Raw genomic sequence first — 21,159 nt, 5'->3', positions numbered from 1 at the left:
GACATAAATTTTTACATTCTGATTATTTTCACATGTGACTCGGAACAATTTTCCGGATTTCACGATTTTTAGACGTTTTGTAAACAGTTTTTAGACATTACCGCATCAAGTTTTACAAAAATTTTATACCAATAGTAAAGTTTTCGAAGTATCTCAATAGCTTTGAAGATGTTTTTAAACGGGAATAAATTTTAAATTGATGGTAAAAATGGTTTGCACAATTTTATTGAACAAATTTCAAAACACATTCGGCCAAGTATTCTGAAAAAGTCTATGAAACCTGTTTATGGGTATTTCTGTCTTACAAAATTCCAGGAAATCTTTGGAAAAGTCTGAAAATTATTCTCAAAATTTATTGCAAGACTTAAATAAATATTTCGAATCAATTACTCCGAGTATCTTTTACAAATAGTCATAGTTTATGGAAATTTTGATAGTGCATTTCACAGTAGTGACAAATTCTCTTGTGGTTGTTCCACAAATTCAAGCAGATGATCCGATGTATTAGACTTTTAGCCAGAGTGCATTCCACATTTCAATCCTTTTGCATAATTATTCCTAACTCTTCTATACCTCGACAAATCCACATTTTGAAATTCCGTGAAACAGGCTTTCACGTTTTTGAAAATTCGTTACTGCGATCCTGGTAAAAATAATTATATAAAATTTGTATGAAAATTTCTCCAAACTTCTACGATTTTTCGCGGGAATTTCTATACATTCTATGATAACAACTTAGATTTCGTAGCAATTCGTAGTTATTCGTAGATTTTTTTTTTTATATCAAACGTTGAAACGGATACAATTTTTTGGACAATATTGTAGGATTCCTCGTTTAGTAGAACAAAAAATGTTAGTTGTTTCACAAGACTCACTTATCGAGACAAGGTGAGTTGACAAATATACGACAGACTCTCAAAATCCGTCTAGATCATACTTAACCCATCCGCCTTCCGATCCTTCTCCAAAAATTTTTCCACCCCCAGTGGTAACAGGATATGAATACACAGGCGGCAGGGAAGAGGGTTGTTTGACTGAAGTGACGCGGAACCGTGTCCCGTCCATTATAAATGCGGGGTGCATCGGTTAGGAGAGCTTTTTCCCCGCGAGGCCATCGCGGCGCGTGCTTCCCGGCAACGCAGACGTTCCGGATGAGCTACGTCGAGTAGTAAGAGCTGCTAGGCCAAAGGTTGAAAGGCTCGAGAGTCCCTGTGGAAAAGAGGTGCTCTCATGCTCTCAGCGACGTGTCTTAGCAAGGCTGCAGAGGTCATTCGGCTTGTTCTCGTTACGGAGGGAGCCTCGAGATCCAGGAAACGAACTCAGGCTCACCTTTCAGCGAGACTCCGTGCCTTCCGCAGGTAAACTTCGCCCTTCAAAAATTGAAGAGGGGAGAGAAAACAAGAGAGAACCGGGTGAAAAAAGATTCTTAGCAAATGGTCACCATTTTCTTTCTTCTTTCGTTTTTTCTTTTTTTCTCATTTTGTTGAGAAATTTCAACAAACTGTACCATGTCTCATGTACGGTTCAATAATTCTACGGAACGAACTCTCAACGACTGCATCCTCGTCGTCTGCTAAAATTTAACGCGCATGCGCAACAATCCGAGCTCGGCTCTTTGCGCTAGGGCGACGTTTATTCCTCTGGCGCTTTGATTAAAACCCTGAAACAGCTACCGTTTCCTCTTCGCGTCCCTGAGGAGTTTCAAGGACTCTTAAAGGCACGCTGTATGAAACAGGAAGCTCCTCGGTTAAACCGCTGGAATTTTGGTTCCCTGCTATTGTAACCCAACCCAATCCGGAATTCCAGATTAATGAATTGAGTTTTCTTCTTCGATGATGCTCATGGTTTGTTACTTACTTCTCGAAGTTGTTTTCCGATCGTTCGATACCTGGCCGCAAGGATTCCTGGGCCTCGTGACAACTTGATCTATAACATTAATTAGTCGATTCGCTATTCATTTGTCTGAAAAAGATGTGAGTTGCATAAAAATTTTTGCAATCTTCCGTGACGAAACGATGTAATAACCCATGAATTGAAAAATTTTGAGGTTATGTCAATAAGCCTCACTGCACAGTAGCGCCGCCTAGCGGCGATGCCCCAAACTGAGTAGCTAACTAAGAAGTTCAAAAATCAAGCTATTGCGCATGCGCATGGGCGGGAAATTTGATATGTTGCGCAGGTAAAATGCGCAAAGGTACTTGACAAATGCGCATGCGCTGTGGGTTGACTTGGGGAGTTGGAAAAATTGTTGAGATCTTAAAGCCGTCTAGACTGTCTACTGAACTGTGAAAGATCGGTACAATAGTCGGAGACTTTTAGGTATGTTTTTTTTTCTTTGAGTTTCGGGTCAACGAACGATCGACGATCTACAGTTGAATCGATGAAATTCCATATCGTCTGAAGTTTGATACAATTGAACGAAGACCATTCAACGAACTGTTCTTGGCGAGGTAAGACAATAGACGATGGGAGCAGGCTGCCGGTCGGTGACACGTTTATACACCGCCATTAATTTATCAGTAATGATTTTCCGGTCAATGAATATGCAGGTCCTGGCACTTACGAAACAACGTGCAAGTTCCATGGGATACAATATACATATTTCACGAACCCAACCGTAAATACACGAAATCCCTTGGAATTTGACGCAGGTATGATCACTTTGGAACAAATGGTAAGCTCCGCATCCCTTCAGTAATTATTAGCCAATATTGGAGCCTGAGATAAGTTAGATTGGCTACAACCTAGGATGCAGATAGTCAGTTGTGACACTCGGGATCGTGGTTTTGATAGAATAGAAGGTGTCCGCCAATTTTCATTAAAATCCTAAAAATGGTCTCGAAATTATCGTGTAAAGTGTTTAAAAACATTGTTTGAGTAAAATTAGTGTAAACTTCAAGAATTATACACCATTTCATTAATTTCAAAGATGAAGGTATAGAAAAAAGTAGTCTTTTTCGTTAACCTTCCCGTATCGATAGCAGCTGAATCGAAGACAATTCAAAAAAGCACCGGACTTTCCTGTTTTACCGACGGTCAATTCAGTTATTTGTATTTCTCACTGCTTTCGCGCCTTGAGCGATAAAAATCAATTCAAACTTTGGAAAATAATAGAGTTCATGGTTATAATTGTCAGGTTCCTGCGACATTTCTGCAATATTGAATGAACAAATACAAATAGTATTCAGATTTCAGTGGCGTGTCATAACCTCAAAGCAAGTGACGAGAAACCAGCTGGAACTATATTTGTAATGTTTTCGTGAACTTTGGGTGCTTTTTTCGATTATCGCGGAGACGGTGAAGAATCAGAAGGCGAAAGATGAAGGACAGTAAAGAATCTGTATTAGAGAATTTTATGTGACGGACATGTGGCGATGGAAAATGAACGATTCGAGCTGAAATTGTACCCATTTGTTGTTCGATATCTGAGTTGTAAGGCTCCGTACGATGCTGCTCAGCACCGATGTCACAATATTTCTAGGCAGGCTACAAAACCAAGTTTTTACTGGCAATACAAGACTTACGATTGCGGAACGCGAATCTGCTCTAACAATTTTATCGACGGAGCATGAAATCGAGTCATGAGGATTACTTCCACGGAACATCAAGCGGGCATCGTTTAATCGATGTTGGAAAGTAGTTTAGGCGGAAGAAATGATCAGAGATGAAAACTCGAGTCTGATTCAAAAACTTGCGTGACGTCAACTCGAAAATTATTTTCACAAACTTTCATAGATTTCTGCGTCAATTTATTCAAAATCTGAATATTTGTTACAGTTTTTTTATTCGTTTTTCTTTTTCCACTTCAGTGACCGAATCTAATGATTTCTGCAAATGGATATTGTGTTAAAAATTTCTTACGAGTTTTCTCAATTTTAGTTACATTGAATATGGTATATTCTTTCGCATATATGACCATATTTTTTTTACCTACATTTCATTATCAGAATAATTCAAGACTCTTCAGCATTGAAATTCTTTTCAGAACACACCGAAAACATGATACATATTTTTCAGTCATTTCGTGTAACAAAAAAATTATAAGCAATTTCGGACAGTTTTTTTTTTCACCACGACGAACAAGACGAAGAAACGGAATCAGGAGACTTGCGGATATTTCCGGAAATTCAGTTTCCATGAATTCCAATAAATGGAATCAGAATTGAGGTTGCAGCATCTGCCGGCTTCATATGAACTGACCCTGGTCTCAGCTGTATTCGGATTAAATTTCCATACACGGGGAAAACTTAAAATTTAAATTTTGTTAGCCATTAATCCTCCGCTTCTCTGAATATTTCTCAGCAGTTCTCAGAACGTGAATTACGTCTTTTTGGAGTTTTCTTTATAATTTTTATATCATTTTTTTAATTTCAATTACGAAGTTTGATGGAGGCGTCAATCCGATCGGTTACATTGAATTGAAAGTTCAACTTCGTTAGTATAAAATAAGCCATGCCCCGCGGCTGATTGTCGTGTTAATTACTTATGAAACTAGCTTTAATCCTGTCCTTCATGTCAGGCCTTTCCTGATAATAAGTTCTCCCAAAAGCCACGAGAGTTGATGCTCCAAGTTTTAAGTGGGTTTTAAGAACAGAAGAATTCACTTATCCCGCGACAAGATAACAGCCGTCTAGTAACACGAAACCATTTATACTTCGTACGCATAACGCGGATTTCCAAAATCATCGTTCAATTTTCGAGAAAAAAAAAAAAAAAATAGAAAGACCATTTACGTTGTTAATTTACGTAAATTTAATATGAATTTCGCTAATTTCACGATATTGGTTTATTTCTACAACCAGACCGACGTTCGATTCAATTCTCACCGCACACACGAATTACGAAATTTATATTACTTTCAAATTCAGTTTCGTCAATCACGAATTACAAAAGTAATTTCGAATTTATTCTTATCGAATTTCACGATACGATTGAAACAATTGACGGGCAAATTTTTCATCAATTACAGATTGTAACATAGCTGGAAGATTGAAACACGTGAGAGGATGTGTCTGATCTTGAACCGTGATCAGTGACGTTTCTACCGAAACGTGGATGTTGTTTGTCCGCAATTGAAAATCGCGTCTTGCGATCAGGAAGGGTTCGTTTTACCGTCATCTCCATAATTGCGTTAGCCAAGTTTAATGTGACACAGGCTGAGTAAGCGGCTGCGAAAGTTAAGCTCGACACCTTATCTAGCGCCGCGCTAAGTATTCTAATGATCCGCAAGGTTCGTTACACCATTATAACGACGTTATCAAGATCGAATATCCGCACTCAACAAAATTGCTTTTGGTATACGTGTAATCACGCGTAAGTACTGTTAATCAAATTAACACATTAGCCACATACTCAGGCGTAACATTTTCTTTCTCGTTTCACACTCTCGAATCAATCGATGAAAAATTTTTCGTCTCGTGATCTCGATTCCTTTTTTTACAGTTGCATGATCGAAGATCCATTATTTCGATGAAAACTTTGACACATTTAACCAAAATCAATTTGCACTGTGTACGGTTGTGAAAATTCATAAAATTATACAATTAATTCCATATACAACAAATTTTAATGACAGTCGTGAATTTGTTACTATTTAAGAACACTGCGTTAATACATTTTGGACAATACTTGCAACATGTAACGATTCTCCGTGTGGAATTTTTTTTTTCTTTTTTTTTGCAGCGACTGATTTATTTTTCAAATTCGGTAATGTTTATAAAAAAAATCACGTAACAAAATACAGTCGATTGTACGATTTTTCATCTAGTATATCTGATGATTCGTACTTTCGTAATTTATTATGCGATTTCTTGTATATTTAATCGAATTTGTCGAATTTACAAAATAAATCATGTAGCAATAAATTACACGCTGAATTCTTTCAAAACATTTTATGGTTTAACAAATAAACATGTACAATGGCGTAGGAATTAATAATGAAATTAACTATTTTTTTAAAGAATTGAAACGAACCGACCAAATGTTTTTTTTTTCAAACAAATTGAGAGTAATGCTGAATTGTTCGACGATGATATTGATAATAATAAAGTGTTTAAAGTTGAAATTCGGTGCTTGGGATTTTTTTTCTCACTTTCATATTTCGATCCGCTTTAGATTCAGTCAGATTCATTTACTTTTATATCAAATGTTCGAAAATAAGATAAAAGATCGAGATTCCTTTGCCTGACTTCGCAATTCCGCTTCCGGATCTTGCAAAAAGTGTTTCCGCACTTTTTTTTTTCTCACCGCTACCCAGAAAATTTTCACAATAATTATAATTGCTCGGAATCGATCGCTGGCCGTCGCCTGGCTTTCGCCTAGGTGAAAAAACACGCTGCGATCGTTTGTGCCGCGATGACGTCACGCGAGAAAAGCTCCACAAGAAATTAGGGAGGCTTGCGGGCTGCGCGAAATCAAATTCGCACTTACAGAGCATGCAGATTTAATGATCGTAGTAATAATTACTTCACAGCACTTCACGCTCGTTAAGCAAGTTGATTTTCGTTGGAACTGACATTTTTTGTTTATTTGATAATGAGATCGATGAAAAATCAGTGTGTAAAAAGTTCCTCAAGCGCGAAATTCACAATTTTTTGGTGGCGTGACTTAAAGTTAAGAAATTAAACTTTGACGAAACATGAAAGCTTCGAACGAACCGAAACCCGACGCTCAAAATTCAGAAAATTCAAAGTTCCGAAAGGACATGACTTCGACAAGTCAAAGTTCCGAAAAATCGGAAGTGAGAAAATTTTTAAAATTGTTACATCGAAATTGGGCGCTTTCGAAACTTTTCATACTTGGAACTTCAACCTGGCCCCAAAAAATTTGATCAGATTGTGAGCTACGGTGATTTTCATGAATATTTAAGAAGAGAGAGACACTCGAGTATCGTAAACAAAAGCTGAGACAACGATTTTTATTCAAAATAGTTTACAAATAGTGAAATATTTCGAGCATTAGTTCAATTCCACTCCTTACACCGAGAAAAATTTCATTTGTTACAGTAACTAGAAAAATTGAGTAAAACAGGTATCGTTAAAAAAACTGTTTGAATATTGTTGGAATTACGAAAAACGAGGTACGCGTAAACATTTTCCGCCATTGTCGATACTTTTTTGCAATTGCAACGCAAAATCAGTTTCTTCGGTTCACTCTACTTTTTTCGTTAAACAAAGCTTGACCGTCAATTTATCGTTGCACGAGCATTAAATTTTCGCAACAGTTGCAATAAAATATAGCAACAGTGATCGCAATGAGAAAAAATAGTAACGGATGCTAGACTTTCCGGCAACAGCTATAAAACTAATTTTCATTTTCTACCTGGAACCATATTTTTCGATTGTGGTAAAAAATGAAAGTATTTAAGGTCTGAGCGGTAACCGGAACTAAAATTTTCTCTCACAATCAGTGTATACGTCGAGTTACAGGTAAACTTAAAAATGAAAAATGAGGTCGACCATTCGGGAATATTAATGGTTCTCATCCTCCCAATCAGTTTTCAAACTTGTGTTTTCTTGCAACGTTTACAAATTTCTCGCGCTTTTCGAAAGTTGAAACGAAAGGTGAATTCTCAGACAGTGTTCCGATGCAAAGTAGCGATGCATTGGTTTGAACGAAAGTATTTCGCACTCGTCAAATTCTCGTTTCACTCGCTGTTTCGAATCATCCTCACACACGGACTCACACTCACGTGCAATGTTTACCTGTCCTCTCTACCTCGAAACAAATCATCTTCGTATCTTACTTTTGCGAAATTATGTCTGTGTTTATTCTAGCCTTGTAAATCCTCAGTCGTCGTTCCGTTCTCTTGCGAAACGGATCGTATCGCTTTGTATCGTTCTCAAATAGACTATCCATTATTGATAAACATAATTCTATTTCAATCATCATCATTCGTCACTAATTCGCGGATCCCACCTCAACGATCCAGTCTCTGTCGTCATGTCTTTATACAGGTAAAAAAAATATCTCCAAGATCGGTCCAAGCATTCAGATTTTACTCGTATTTCAAAGCCATTCGTTAGTTTTTTAATCAATTACGTACGAAGTTTTTGCCACCGCAGAAATTGAAATATTCAACGATTTCATTCGATCGATAAAACTCTGAGCCCGAGTAAAATCGAACTATAATAATCTACCGGCTGCTTTTCAGTAAATTGAAATCGTTTTAAAAAGAAACAACGATATTTGATCTCTGTGAGGTTCACAATTTTAGTACTTTTTGTCGCAGACTTGGAGAAATCGGCGTAATTAAACTTTATACCCCTGCATTGTTAATTTAACGAATACCTACCGAGTTTTAATTCCGCGACCGTCTGGAGAGAAAATGAGTAAAAAAAGGGCTTGATTTTCTACTCGCAAGCCTCTTTAACGAGGCCAAGTTGAGCCAAATCCGTGCAAACGAAAGACTTTGCGCGGCTAGGCAACTGGAATGCGAAAGCGTAGCTCGCCATTTTTTCAATCATCCCGTTTTTCATTCGGTTTGCCTTTCAGACTTCCACCGCTGCGTTTTTGCTCTGTTCTTTTCACCCTCTGTAGAAGCCTTCGTATGAAATCAATCTTCAAGCCTCGTAATCCACGACGTTATCGGCTTGTTTTCGGGCTTTCAAAGGGTCGCTCGTAATCTCGCTGATCGACGCTTTGACCATCGGTACATGTGCGCAGAATTTGCCATTAATTATACGTCAAAACAATCGTGTTGATTGCTTGTTGTATCGAATTGACAACCCCGATGAAAACGTCACGCTGACTATATTTTTCGGAAAATTTCTGATACTCGGTAGTCTGAAAAAAACTCTGATATGTAAGACTTCGTCGAATCAACGTATTTCAAACTAATCTGTAATCTGTTAAGATTTTCAAAATTCGAATACTTCATCAGCTGAATCTATTACATTAGAAATTTTCTAAAAAACTCTCCAATTTTTTTCAAAATTTCTTCATTACTGGTTTGCAAAAAGTTGACAGATAAATATTTTTCCGTCAGGATTATAATGTCCGAATAAGCTCGCGTCGTGATTTTTTTGATCAAATTGTCTGAGAAGAAAAATCTTCCGTGTAAAACATAGTTTTGTCATATTTCAAGCAGTGAGAAAAATTATTTTTTGCACTGATTTTGTGGAATGTGTGCTTGATTGTTACCTTAAAAGGTTGAGAGTAATTCTGGAAATCTCAAAATTCTGAATAACTCAGTCGAAATTTCTGTAAACTGTAATTATTCCGAAAGATATTTATGAAGATTCTCGAATTTCAAAAATTTTCCTGGTTTCATTTAAGATTTTTCAGAACATTTTCAAATAGTTTACCAAAGTTTAACTGACAATGAAATTTTGAAAGATGTTTAGAAATTTTCAAAAAAAAATTATGCAAATTGTTTTACATAAATCGTAATCAAAGTTGTTCAAATGCAACTTTTCTCAACTAGTGTCGAAACATTTTCGGACAATCTCTGAAAATAATACCAAACTTGTTGGTTTCATATTTTAAATATTCAGGAAACTTTCGAAGTTTTTGAAAATATTTCTCCAAAATTTCTGATGATGGAGAGTAAATTTTTCAAATATTGTCGATTTTTAAAGATCATTGTAAAAATAATTTCAGAGCCAGATGCACAGAAATTGAAAAAACGTAGTTTCGTGCTGCTCTCAAAGTTTCTCATAACGAAACTTTTTGCAACTGATTTTACGGTTGTGAATTTTTCGTTAATTTCAAGGAAAGATTCTTCCAATATAACTCGACTAAATAAACTCAAATTTCACCCTTTGAACCTTGTTTCGAATATTTTTCTATCTTGTTTAATTGATTCTGACCGTTGCCCGCTAAATTTCAATTTCATTCCTATGTTTCAGATGCGTTTAAGCCTGTGCATCAAACCTCCGTTGGATTGTCGGTGAAAATTTCAACCCTGCAAGAATCGAGCAATCGAAAAAAAGAAGATTGCAAATAAGCTGCAAAAATCATAATCTCGAGGGCAAAAGTTCGAGTAACTGGATTATGAATTACGCGATAAAATATCGAGAACAGACATTAGCGGGTAAATAGTTAATACAGATTCGAAGGACGACGATAGAATTGTAGCGAATTTATGAACCGAGGTGGAATCGATTCTGCTAACCATGTGAGAAATGCGGTATAAATACATACCTATGGAAGCGATAAATTTTCACTCACACAACGCACAAAGCTGATAGAAAATTAAACGGAAATTGAAATCCGATAGATGAAACGTTGAATCCGGAGTTTAATACCGTTGGTATTGGATTATAATTTGGGGATGATGAAAATGAGGATAAAGAATTCGGAAAAAGAGAATCGTCGTCAGGCGAGCGTCAGACACTTGTGAAATCGTGAAAGCAAGAAAACCGTCAAGAACGAATGGAATGGAAAACTTCTGTTCTTCTCTCTACGCGTAATCATCGTCACAAAAAACACGAGTAAACGAGAAGGATAAATTTAAAAAAATTTTCACGAACATCTTCAGTACAAATAGAACAAACTTTTGCGATCGCGGTGAACATCCGCAGCCCAAAAACCGAAGACCTCGAATAAATATCGTAAAAACAAGTGAAAACACCCAACGGTCGGAAACTGATAAAATTTTTTAATATGCGGTTCGAAGCAAAGAAGAAACAAAAGAAATTCAAGAACAAACCAATATATCATATAAATCGAATTACTCGTTAGAAAGAAAAAAAAAAATTATAATCCACTTCATACTTCAACGGTGACAAAGTACAATCGTACAAATATCACTATCCGCGTATTCGAGCAGTGTATAAAAATTTTTTCAATTTCTTATTCGTACCGATAATAATAACAACAACAACAACAACAACAATAATAATAATAATATACATGTATATATAATCGAAAATATAACTTACAGAATACAGAGAGTATAGTGAAAAATGATGTGTAGCTGTAATAAAAAATCGTCTATCTGATAAATAACGCTATGCTGCCCGAACAGCTGTATTATTAATAACAAATATAACAATAATAATATAATAGTGAAATGGAAGTGCAGGAGTGGAGGATTCGCACGTGGGAATATCGACGGTGAGATTATCTGAAAGGGGGGTGGGGGTGGGGCGGGGGCAGGAAGGTGGGGGGGGGGGGGCAGGGTGGAAAAGAAACAGAGGCGAGAGGGGCGGCGGGGGCGGGGCGGGGAAGGGGGTAGGGGGGAGGGTAGGGATGGCGCGGGTTTGGAGGGTAGGTGGGGAGGGTAGTGAAATAGAAATAAAGGGGAGAGAAAATTGGAAATATTGAAAAAAGGAAGGTGGGTAAATCGGATTGTGAAATGGCGGTTAGTGCGCGACGTTGCGAATGGCGATGGCGTCGAGTGAGGTGCGCGGAAATAATCGTTGTTGTTTTGTGCATAGAAGCGTTATTGTTGCTTTCGTGCAACGGACAGAAACCGATAAACCTCGGTGGTATCAAACGCCGCGACGTTTACATCGCCGGATTTTTTCCCTACGGTAGACACGTGCCCGAAAGTCACGTGGGACGTGGCGTTATGCCGTCGGTTAAACTCGCCGTAGATCATATCAACGAAAATCCAACCATACTCAGGAACTACAGGCTCCACATGTGGTGGAACGACACCGAGGTGAGTCTTTATCGAATATCACTTTTTCTTTTTTTTAAATCGTAAGGGGAGTTACCATAATTTCGGATTTTAGGCGTTTGGAGATGATTTTAACGAGATGTCTCACGATTGGGTGTAATTGATTCTTTTTTTTATATTGTAACAACGTGCGTATACAAAAAACATTTTATGCAGGAAGGTTAAGGAAGCGGATGAACTGAAACAACGAGTATATAAATCGTAGCTTAAGTCTCGAAATACTCACGTATACGTCTAACTGTACTGGCTAACTCTATGTCATGGCATGGCACGTGGATTACACTACACATTGAATGTTGTTCAAGTTTCAACAGATAATTACCCCGAAAATGAAAAGTTGAACTGTCACTGGACGAGGCTTTTCGTAACCTAGAACTTGATAGATTTTGGATTAAATCGGTTCAGTCGTTTTTGAGTTATTCGCTTGGAACATGAAAGAACATGATATTTCGTGTTCGTTATAGTTCAACAGATTTTGATGATTTTAGTCACAATTAGCACAATTTTTTTTAGCTACGAACTAACCGTATTTTGGATTTCGTTGGATATGAGCAGTTTTAGAATTATTTGAGGACAAAATTTGAGAAAAATTTACGAATTTCATTTGTTAATGTTTTATGGGCTCGAAACGCAGCGCGGAAGGAAATTCTTCGGGTGGTTCGGTCAAGGTCTTTAAAATTAACCGTTTGTTCTACTTGTCTTTGAACTTTTGACACTTTTTTCTTTTTGTTACACGATTTTCACACGAAGTTAAATTGCTGTATTTATTACTTTGAAAAATATACTGTTGAAAGATTTTTCTTTTTGAAAATAACTGAGACACAAATAACTGCTTCATAAATTTTGTTCAGTATCCGATCATTTATAATTTTAATAAATCCGAACTCAGTGCCTTGATTTCATACAAATTGGTTCATCCGTTTTCAAGTTATTGTCAGAAGGAAGCATTTTTATTTTTCTAAATAACTGAGAAATTGCTCTGCGGCGATTTTGCTTGAATTTCAATCAGTAAAGAGTTCAGTAAAGCCAAACTGGCTGACCAAATTTCGTTTGAATTACTCTATTCGTTTATTGAGTTGTCCGATAAAAACGGGCTATTATATTTGCTAATAACTTAAGAACAACTAGATCAATTTTGTTTAAAATTGGCTCACTTTTAAATTGAACAAAACCAAGTTAATAAATCGAGTTTTATCGCGATTAATTCACTCGTTTTCGAATTATTGCTGGACAGAAGACATCGACATTTGCGAATAACTCAGGACTAGGTATATCACTGTTTTTCAGAACGAACAGGTTCTGAAATAAAAAAAAAAAAAAAATGAGTGTTTAATACCGAAATCAATCACGGTAGAACCTGATCGTAATTTGATGACATATCGTTGGCCAGAAACGAAATATTTATTTATTTATAATGACTGAGAAATGAGGCGACCAATATTGCTGAAAATAAAATTGCTCGGTTCGATCAAGTAAGTAATGTTATGAACTTGTTACATAAAATATTTGTTCTCGGTTCATAAAAATACATGCGCATGTCTGAAAATAACAAGAATTTACGCCCACCATTTTCCCTCGACATCTCGGATCTTGGAATATTTCAAGGATATTGTATTATGAACACATATAAACGTAGTGTATCCTCCGAAAAAAAATCATGCATACATTTGTTGCTGCGGCAAAAAGTACCAAGCGTGAGATCCCGAGGAGTTACGACCACAGGCAAAGTTCTTGGCAGTTTTTTTTTATGACCGTATTATATCTCGAAATGTTACACAAACCGGCCTGAAATTGGAGAAATTTATTTTTACAGTAGGTATATAAAGCGCGGTTCTCGTTGTTATTGTCACGGCTAAAATCTCACAAGATTGATATTTCGTTCTCTTTTTTCCCGGTTCAATATAATAATACCTTTGCAAGGTGCCGATGACTGAATGGACCGCCATCTGCTATAATCTTATGCGTATGCGCTGCAATTCCAGTGCAGTTGTTTGACAGGGCAACCAACCGTCGTGAACGTAACCTCAAAATTTTTACAATCGTCGCTAGCAGATGCGTTCAACAACGACAGCTGACAAAATTTTTGAGGTTACATGTATCGCGGCGGACTGTTGTTCAAGTTTATGACGGTTGGTTACCCTGGCGAATAACTGCTATCGGATCTTGGCGCATGCGCACCAAATATTAACATAGGCAGACCATTTAATCTACATAATGCATTTCGCAGATAATCGTCAAGTTATTACAACAATGAGTGCTTTTTTTCTGTTACTCGTTATTTCTTCCGAACATACGATGATCAGAAAATGTTATTAGGTTTAATTGTCTACTGACTCCGGTATTGTGACGTCGTAATTGAGTAACCTAACCTGGAAGATTCTCATATCCTCAAAAATTTCCGGATGCATGTCATCGAGGCGAAAGAATGAAGAGTCGACGAACAATATGACAGATTACGATAGTCGATAGGTGATCAATCAAAATATTTTGCCTGTAATAAAAAATGGCGACGCTGACGCGGAACTCGATAGACTGAATAATTGAGATAGGTTAGATCGTATAGTCAAGTGGTAGCGGTCTTGGAGCTTCTGTAAACAAAGTGAAGTTAGACCTAGATCCCGCAACTTTGGTGAAGGAAAAGGCTTCGCCCTAACTCGATGCAAACAAGCTGCCGTGGGGGTAATTCGCGGAAGTTAGGGTTAAGTTTGGGTTGGGTAGGTTAGGTTGGCCCGAGTTGGATCGCCGGCTCTTTCAAGCTTCGACGTTGCTCCGCTGCCTTTTCCGTGCGCTTTGAAACCACACGGCTTGATTACCGCACAATTTATGTATATTGTTACGCCGAGTGACTACCTGCACCTAGAGTTAGAGGGCTCCACCCTCAACTCACCGCGATATTTACGTTTTGCAAGCATTCAGGACACGCCGAAGATGCCAACTAGTTCACTGACGCCACTATTCCGCTCTAGAAATTCAGGGAGTAGCAGGTTTACAGTCTTATTAGAATAATTTAGCATTCGCAAGAATCGCGGAATTGATACTAAGCACCATGGTGGAAAAAATACTGCGAAATTTCTTTTTCATTCAGAAAAATTTGTTTTCTCAAACGTTTCTTCGATATATAGAATATTCTCGGCCCGTTCTATAAAAAAATCTTAATTGTTTTTGGAAAATTTTTAATCATTCGAATACCCTATGATTGTGAGAGTCGATGACGAGAAATTAATGAAGCTTGTCGTCAGAGGAACTCGGATTCGTCTCGAACTTCATTGCCTGTTGATGATCCGAAAAAACTTCGAGTTTTAAAATTTTTTTGGTCAATTCGAGTTCGTAATAAGAAGCGATCGAATTTTTAGGTACCACTCAGATTTTTCGCAAACTTCTTTTACTATTGGAAATTTGAAAAAATTTCGGCTCTCGTCTTTTTGACTATTTCCAACCAAGTCGAGTTGAAGATGAAAATCGGATCCAGGTTTAGAGAAAGTTGATTTGTTTTTTAAATGAACTCCACTATTTTGCATCTAAAATCTGAAAAAAACCTGTGTTGTGGTGTTTGCCGATTTTTTAATGCTATCTGTAATACTTTGCAATATTGAAAACAGGAATTGATTTCTGAGAAATATTATAAGATTTTTGGGAAATGGTTAGAATTATAATTTTTCCAAAATGCATCTGAAAAAATCTGGACACATCTGTAAAAAAATGTTTTCAACGAAACTAGAATTGCAAAAACTTTTGACAAGACTTATCAAAGCTTTTTCATAAATCTTCATAGACACACTGAAATAAGCAGCAAACAAAATTTTCAAGTGCGTACAATTTATTAACGATATGACCTGATTTTAGACCGAATCAAATAAATTAACTGCAATGTGCAATAATCAGCTATTAATAAAATAACGACAAGTTTACTGATTTTTATTTCTCTCTAACCTCAAATGTCTCGTAAACGATACCAAAACTCAAGACTAAATTTGAATTGTGGTATATTGAGGAGGTTAACCGACCGTCTGGCCTAAATAAAGTTCCACAGCATTTCATATTATGACGAATAATATTTATTAATGGGTAGTCGACTTTTACATTTCTTTACACTGAGCGTCTCATTACGAACTGACGCCGGTTGGCGTCGGCCATAGAAGCTTAGTTATTTAGAGATGACGTCTCATACACACATGTGTCTAACTTGTCCGTCGGACCTTAGTCTAACTATTTGACATTCAGGTTACAAGAGGATCGGGTAACCGACGTTACGTGAAAGCTCGTAGAAACGAGGTGGAGAGAGAAATGAGCGAAAAAAAATGACGGCGAAACAAAAGAGGAATGGAAAATGGATACAGAGCGTTATTACACAGATCGCAAGAGTTCTAAATTTAGCTACATATGAGGCAGAAACGTTCGACCGCCGACGGTGTCTATTGAATCACCCAGTTTTCCAGAGCGTTCGATACTGCATAGCCACTGAGTCAAGGTGAGCCTCGGTTAACCTAACCTAACCCTACCCGAAGCAATCTCAGCCGACCCATAGACGGTAATAGCCTTATGCATATAGCGGCTGCACGTCACGATACGTCGCTGGCCCATTTCGAATCCAGGGTCGCATGCGGCTCTCACAGCCATACGGACACCTTGTATAATTCAACACCGCTGACAGCCGCGGCTCCTTTGCCTATGCCATTTTATTTCTACGACGGTAAGACCTTGAATGTTGATTGATACGAATTTTCCCTCACTTTCCTGTTTTTTTATGAATTTTACAAAAGCTTCTATTTGAAAACTCTCCGTTTGTTTCATGGCAAAGGGTTTGCAAGTACCTGGCCAACTTTTTAATTCCAGACAGGCAAGGAAGGTAGAATTAATGTTCAATTCGAGAACGAATACCCTTAACATCAATTTGAAACTTTTATAAATTGATTAATCATCTAGATGCCATTTAATAAACGAGATTTTTTTATTTAAAGTTTGCATATTCCTTGGTAACGATTCATTAATTGGATGGAATGGAAAAATTATATCGGACTTGCAGCGTTTTTTTTTTTTTTTTTCATCAAGCGTCACGAATAATTGACCCGAGTTCCTTGTTCGACGGTATTGAATTTCGACGAAATAAACGTTTCAGCTTTGCTCACTGGTTTGACATTTGCATTTCGTGATTCCTGGAACAAAATCCCTGAGAGTGCTACTGCTGCTTCAGCCATGCTAGAGACGGAAGTGCTCCAAATGGCTCGAGGTTAAGATTCGTGCAAATAACACTCGGCTTCGGGTTGCAGAAAGCTGAGGTGAAACACAGTAGAAGAGGCTCAGACTGAAATGTTTGCTATGAAAATTGAGTATTAAAACCTGACCAGTAATACAGTTTGTCTTGTGACTTGAATCTATTCCAAAAAACACGTTCGTTTTAAGATAGCATATTTCTCTTCCATTCATTTCGAGGAATCTGCATTATTTTAGATTCTTTTTTACTTGGTACAAAAAAGAAAAAAAAAAAGATAAAAACGAGTTGAAAAATAAACAACTTGTGCGTTACTTTATACATTTTCTCTAGTTGGTGTAATTGATTGAAAAAACAAGAAATGTGAAATCAACTCAGGTTGAATGTAACGATCGAATATTTTATTACAAGATACATTCGTTTGATCATGAAATTCATTTATGACCGAAATTTCCAATTATTTATTCAAATCGGATAAATCGTACGAATTTGGCATAAACAAAAGTTGCCCGATAGTTTGAAAGCCGTTACAGATTAATCATCATTGGTTGAATTACAATTTCATCAAAATTTACGGTTTCAATTGTTTCGAATACCGAGGGAATAATTTTCCGATATAAAATTCACAGAAGCTAATTCAGTTCGTTCTGATATTAATTAAAACGCTGCATTCCTGAATTTCTCTTGCCTTAACTCTTTTTGAGCGATCAACTTCGGTGTGTGCTTGGCTTTAAGCCTGCTCACTTATAGATGGCCAAAATAGTTACCACGATCGCCACAACGGCTCTCTAGGAATAGTTTAATCGATGCTAATTGGGCAGCGGTAACCGCAAATCCAGGCTCAGCTTGCCCTTGCATGGAAATTATTACTGAAATGATATCTCGACGGAACGCGATTCCTCGGTTATGCCCACCTATAATAATACCAATCCTAGTTCTAATCTGTGCCAGAATTGCCACTGTAGTGCTGCTGTGACGTCAGTAGCTATCGAAGCTCTCGAAATCTCCGTCCTATTTAAACCCTTCCTCGAAACGAACTGAAACCTAACCTGCAAATTCAGGGCTCAATTTCAATCAGACCTTCGGCATAAAACGCGGCTAACATTATTGCGAATGGAACTGATTTCTTCAGGCCGAGGATTGGGGAAGATTGTGTCGAAGAGTAATTGTTTTACTTAAGATTTAGTCAATTGTTTCGCCTAACTTCAAACGATTGGCAAACCTGTTCAGGGAAGGTGACAAATGTCCCTAGACAAGACGAGGTAACTCTTATTCTACTTTTGTTATTTCATGGCTATCGGAGAAGGTGTTGGAAGAATCTGGACTTAAGTATAAGTTTTCGTGTGAATTGAACTGAATTTAAATGAGAAAATATTATTTGCTTATTTTATAGAACAATATGTCGTTCAATGTTGTTTACGAGTCCATTTTTTACTACCGTCGAATAATAGTAGAGAACAGCACGAAGAGGAAAAAGAACAGTCGAATCAAAAAACCCGAGTGAAACCGAAATAGGCAATTGTATCACACAACTTGTAACGATACCGTTTCACCAGAGCTTTTCTAGTAACTATCGAAAAATGAAATTGGATCTTGGTCCGATGTTTGTTTTTTGAAAATTTTCAAGAAAATAGTCGTAGCTTATTCCATGCCGGTTAATTTAAGAGTGTCTTGATTTCAAGCTCACCTGCATGACCTCCGTGACAAAATTATGAAGTACAACAAGAACCTCCCTCTCGAACGATCGCGTGAGTTTAATATGTACGTGCAGAAATACATAATGTATTTCAAAATTCGCCGAGAGAATAACTTTCTCAAGGCGGGGTAAGAACGAAAAAATGCAAAATGAACAGAATAAAAACAAAGAAAAAAAGAAAAAGGGGAAAAACAACCTTCCCATAACCATAACACGAGAAATGAAAATTTCTTCACATTTTTCTAAAAGGGTTGCATTTGGGACGCCAATTTTATATGCGACCCGACCCTCGCCCGATACCCGATCTTGTCGTGTTACGGCTTCGTGTAACTTCTCGTGTATCTTCCTCGGGCTCCCGGACTATCGATCCGGAACACCGATAACAATGACGTGCGTACCAGCAACTGTCGATAAGTATTGATATCCGATCGTGAAATTAGTTTTCTGAGGTACAAGGTAACAAGGTCAAGGATGCATAGCACGAGACAAAATTACAATCTATCCAAGGCATTCGAAGGTTAGAATAAATGCTAAGAGCTCAAGACGTGGGGGGTTGACTCAAGACTGGAAAATTTTTGTGATTTTCCGGAATACGAATGATCGATTGCAATTTCATGGGGTATGATAAAATTTCGAAAAATTTTGACGAATTTCAAAGAGTTTCAAAGAATTTACAAGGATTTTAAAAGATTTCCAAGCATTGCAAACGGTTTCAAAATATTTCAAGAAATATCAAATGATTTCAAAAGAATCCAGAGAAATTCAAACGATGTCGAAGTATTTCAAAGCATTTCAGATAGTGTTTCGAAGAATGTACAAGGACTTTAAAGGATTTCCAAGCGTTGCAAAGGATTTTAAAATATTTCAAGAAATTTCAAATAATTTCAAAAGAATCCAGAGAAATTCAAAAGATGCCGAAGTATTTCAAAGGATTTCAGATAGTGTTTCGAAGAATTTACAAGGACTTTAAAGGATTTCCATGCATTGCAAAGGCTTTCAAAATATTTCAAGAAATATCAAATGATTTCAAAAGAAAGGATTTCAAAAACTTTCAAAGAATTTTGAAGGGTTGAAAAGGATTTCAAAAAGTTTCAACGAATCTGCAAGGATCTCCAAGGATTCTAAAAGTTTTCCAAGTATTTCAAAGGATTTAAAAATATTTCAAGAGATCCCGAAGGGTTTTAGGGAATTATAAAAGACTTCAGCAGATTTTATAAATTCCCAGGGATTTCAAGGGTGGTCAGGGTCAAGGCGATCACTCGTAGGCTGAGGATTTTTTCAACTCCAATAAAAAATACAGAGGGCAATTATGTCGGGAGCAATGGTCTTGCGATTCGGCAGAAAATTGATAATATCAACAATTTGTATTATCGAGTAACGAACCAGATTTCATTGTATCGACTAAAAATTTCTCTACCGGTGTTTAATGGAACGGATAATTTTTGTTCCCTTCTTTTGTAGAACGATTTACAATTCATCATGATCTATACAAATATGTACATATATAACATTGAACTTTATGTGTATGTGAAAAAAAAAGATTTTCTTGTGTGAAAAAACTGTAATTTTAAAGTACAATATTCGGGCTCTCTCTCGTGATTGACTTATCAATACATTCGACATTTTTTCTTATACATTATATCATGTTTTCTGGCAGTCTCTGTTTCCTCGATAACTTTTAAAACCGATTAATCAGGATGATCCGCGATTCCCGAGGACGAGAGGCTTAATGCTCGCTAATATATCTGTACGTCATCTACATTCTCTTTCCGCTTCATTGAATAAGTTGTAAGACTGAATCAGTTATCCGAGATCACTGGAGCTTTTCACATAAATGAACTCAACGATATTATTAAATAAAGTCAATCATAATGTTTTCTTATTGAAAAATCCACAATTGCGGTCCGATTTTAATTAAGGTGATGGCTGGTTTTATTCTATTTTTTTTCACAAGTTGGCTGTACGAGACATTAAACTTACGAGTCAGCGAAAAAAAAAAGAACAAAACTTTTCGGCATTAATAAAATTGCCACCATAGTTACATAGGTACTTTATACTACGAAATTATTGATAACCGTTTTTTTTTTTTTTTTGCATTGAATTTCACAGGCTTAAAAATGTTCTCAATAACAAGATGAAAATGATTTCCAATTAAATTAGTCTTTATTGACTTTAGTCCCAGCTTTTCAAGCGTCGAGTCATAATTTTCAATATTTCATGCTTTCATGTTAGTTGTCGGGATTCGAAATTTGTTCTTTGCGATGCCTTAAAATTAATCAAATCAAGCATTGTTATTGAGAATAAATGCGCGTCAATTTCGGCTAAGAATGAGAGAGAAGACAGCATCTAATTACGTTACATCGTTTAGATATTGGATGATCGCTAATTGGGCACGTCTCCGCCATTTCGGAGTTCCAGGAACGTGGTGGAAAAGCTGATCTTTCACTTTCACGTTCGATAAATTAATACCCCCGCCCCCCCCAATACTTCGATGGAAATAATTGCCTGAACTTCTGAAGCAATAACAATTCATCAGGCCCTCCATTAAACCCGATACTGCGGCTGTATACAAGAGCTTTAACTTCGTTCCGGCTTTCTCTCCTTATTTCCTCTTTCTCTTTTGTCCGT

General features: G+C 37.0%; 1 protein-coding gene across 2 annotated transcripts in view; it reads left to right on the top strand.

The window, feature by feature from the left end:
• The first annotated feature begins 11,228 nt into the window (after positions 1-11,228).
• Positions 11,229-21,159, top strand: part of LOC124175333 (gamma-aminobutyric acid type B receptor subunit 2) — a 183,548-nt gene continuing 173,617 nt past the window's right edge. For both annotated transcript variants that reach the window (XM_046555456.1, XM_046555455.1), the window contains exon 1: positions 11,229-11,608. In XM_046555456.1, coding sequence (XP_046411412.1) covers positions 11,300-11,608 — 309 coding nt within the window. In that variant the 5' untranslated portion in view covers positions 11,229-11,299. The remainder of the gene's footprint in view (positions 11,609-21,159) is intronic.

The sequence above is a fragment of the Neodiprion fabricii genome, chromosome 2 (genome assembly GCF_021155785.1).
Source record: "Neodiprion fabricii isolate iyNeoFabr1 chromosome 2, iyNeoFabr1.1, whole genome shotgun sequence".
In the NCBI taxonomy this organism is placed as follows: Eukaryota; Metazoa; Arthropoda; class Insecta; order Hymenoptera; family Diprionidae; genus Neodiprion; species Neodiprion fabricii.
This window is presented reverse-complemented; position numbering and strand designations above follow the sequence as displayed.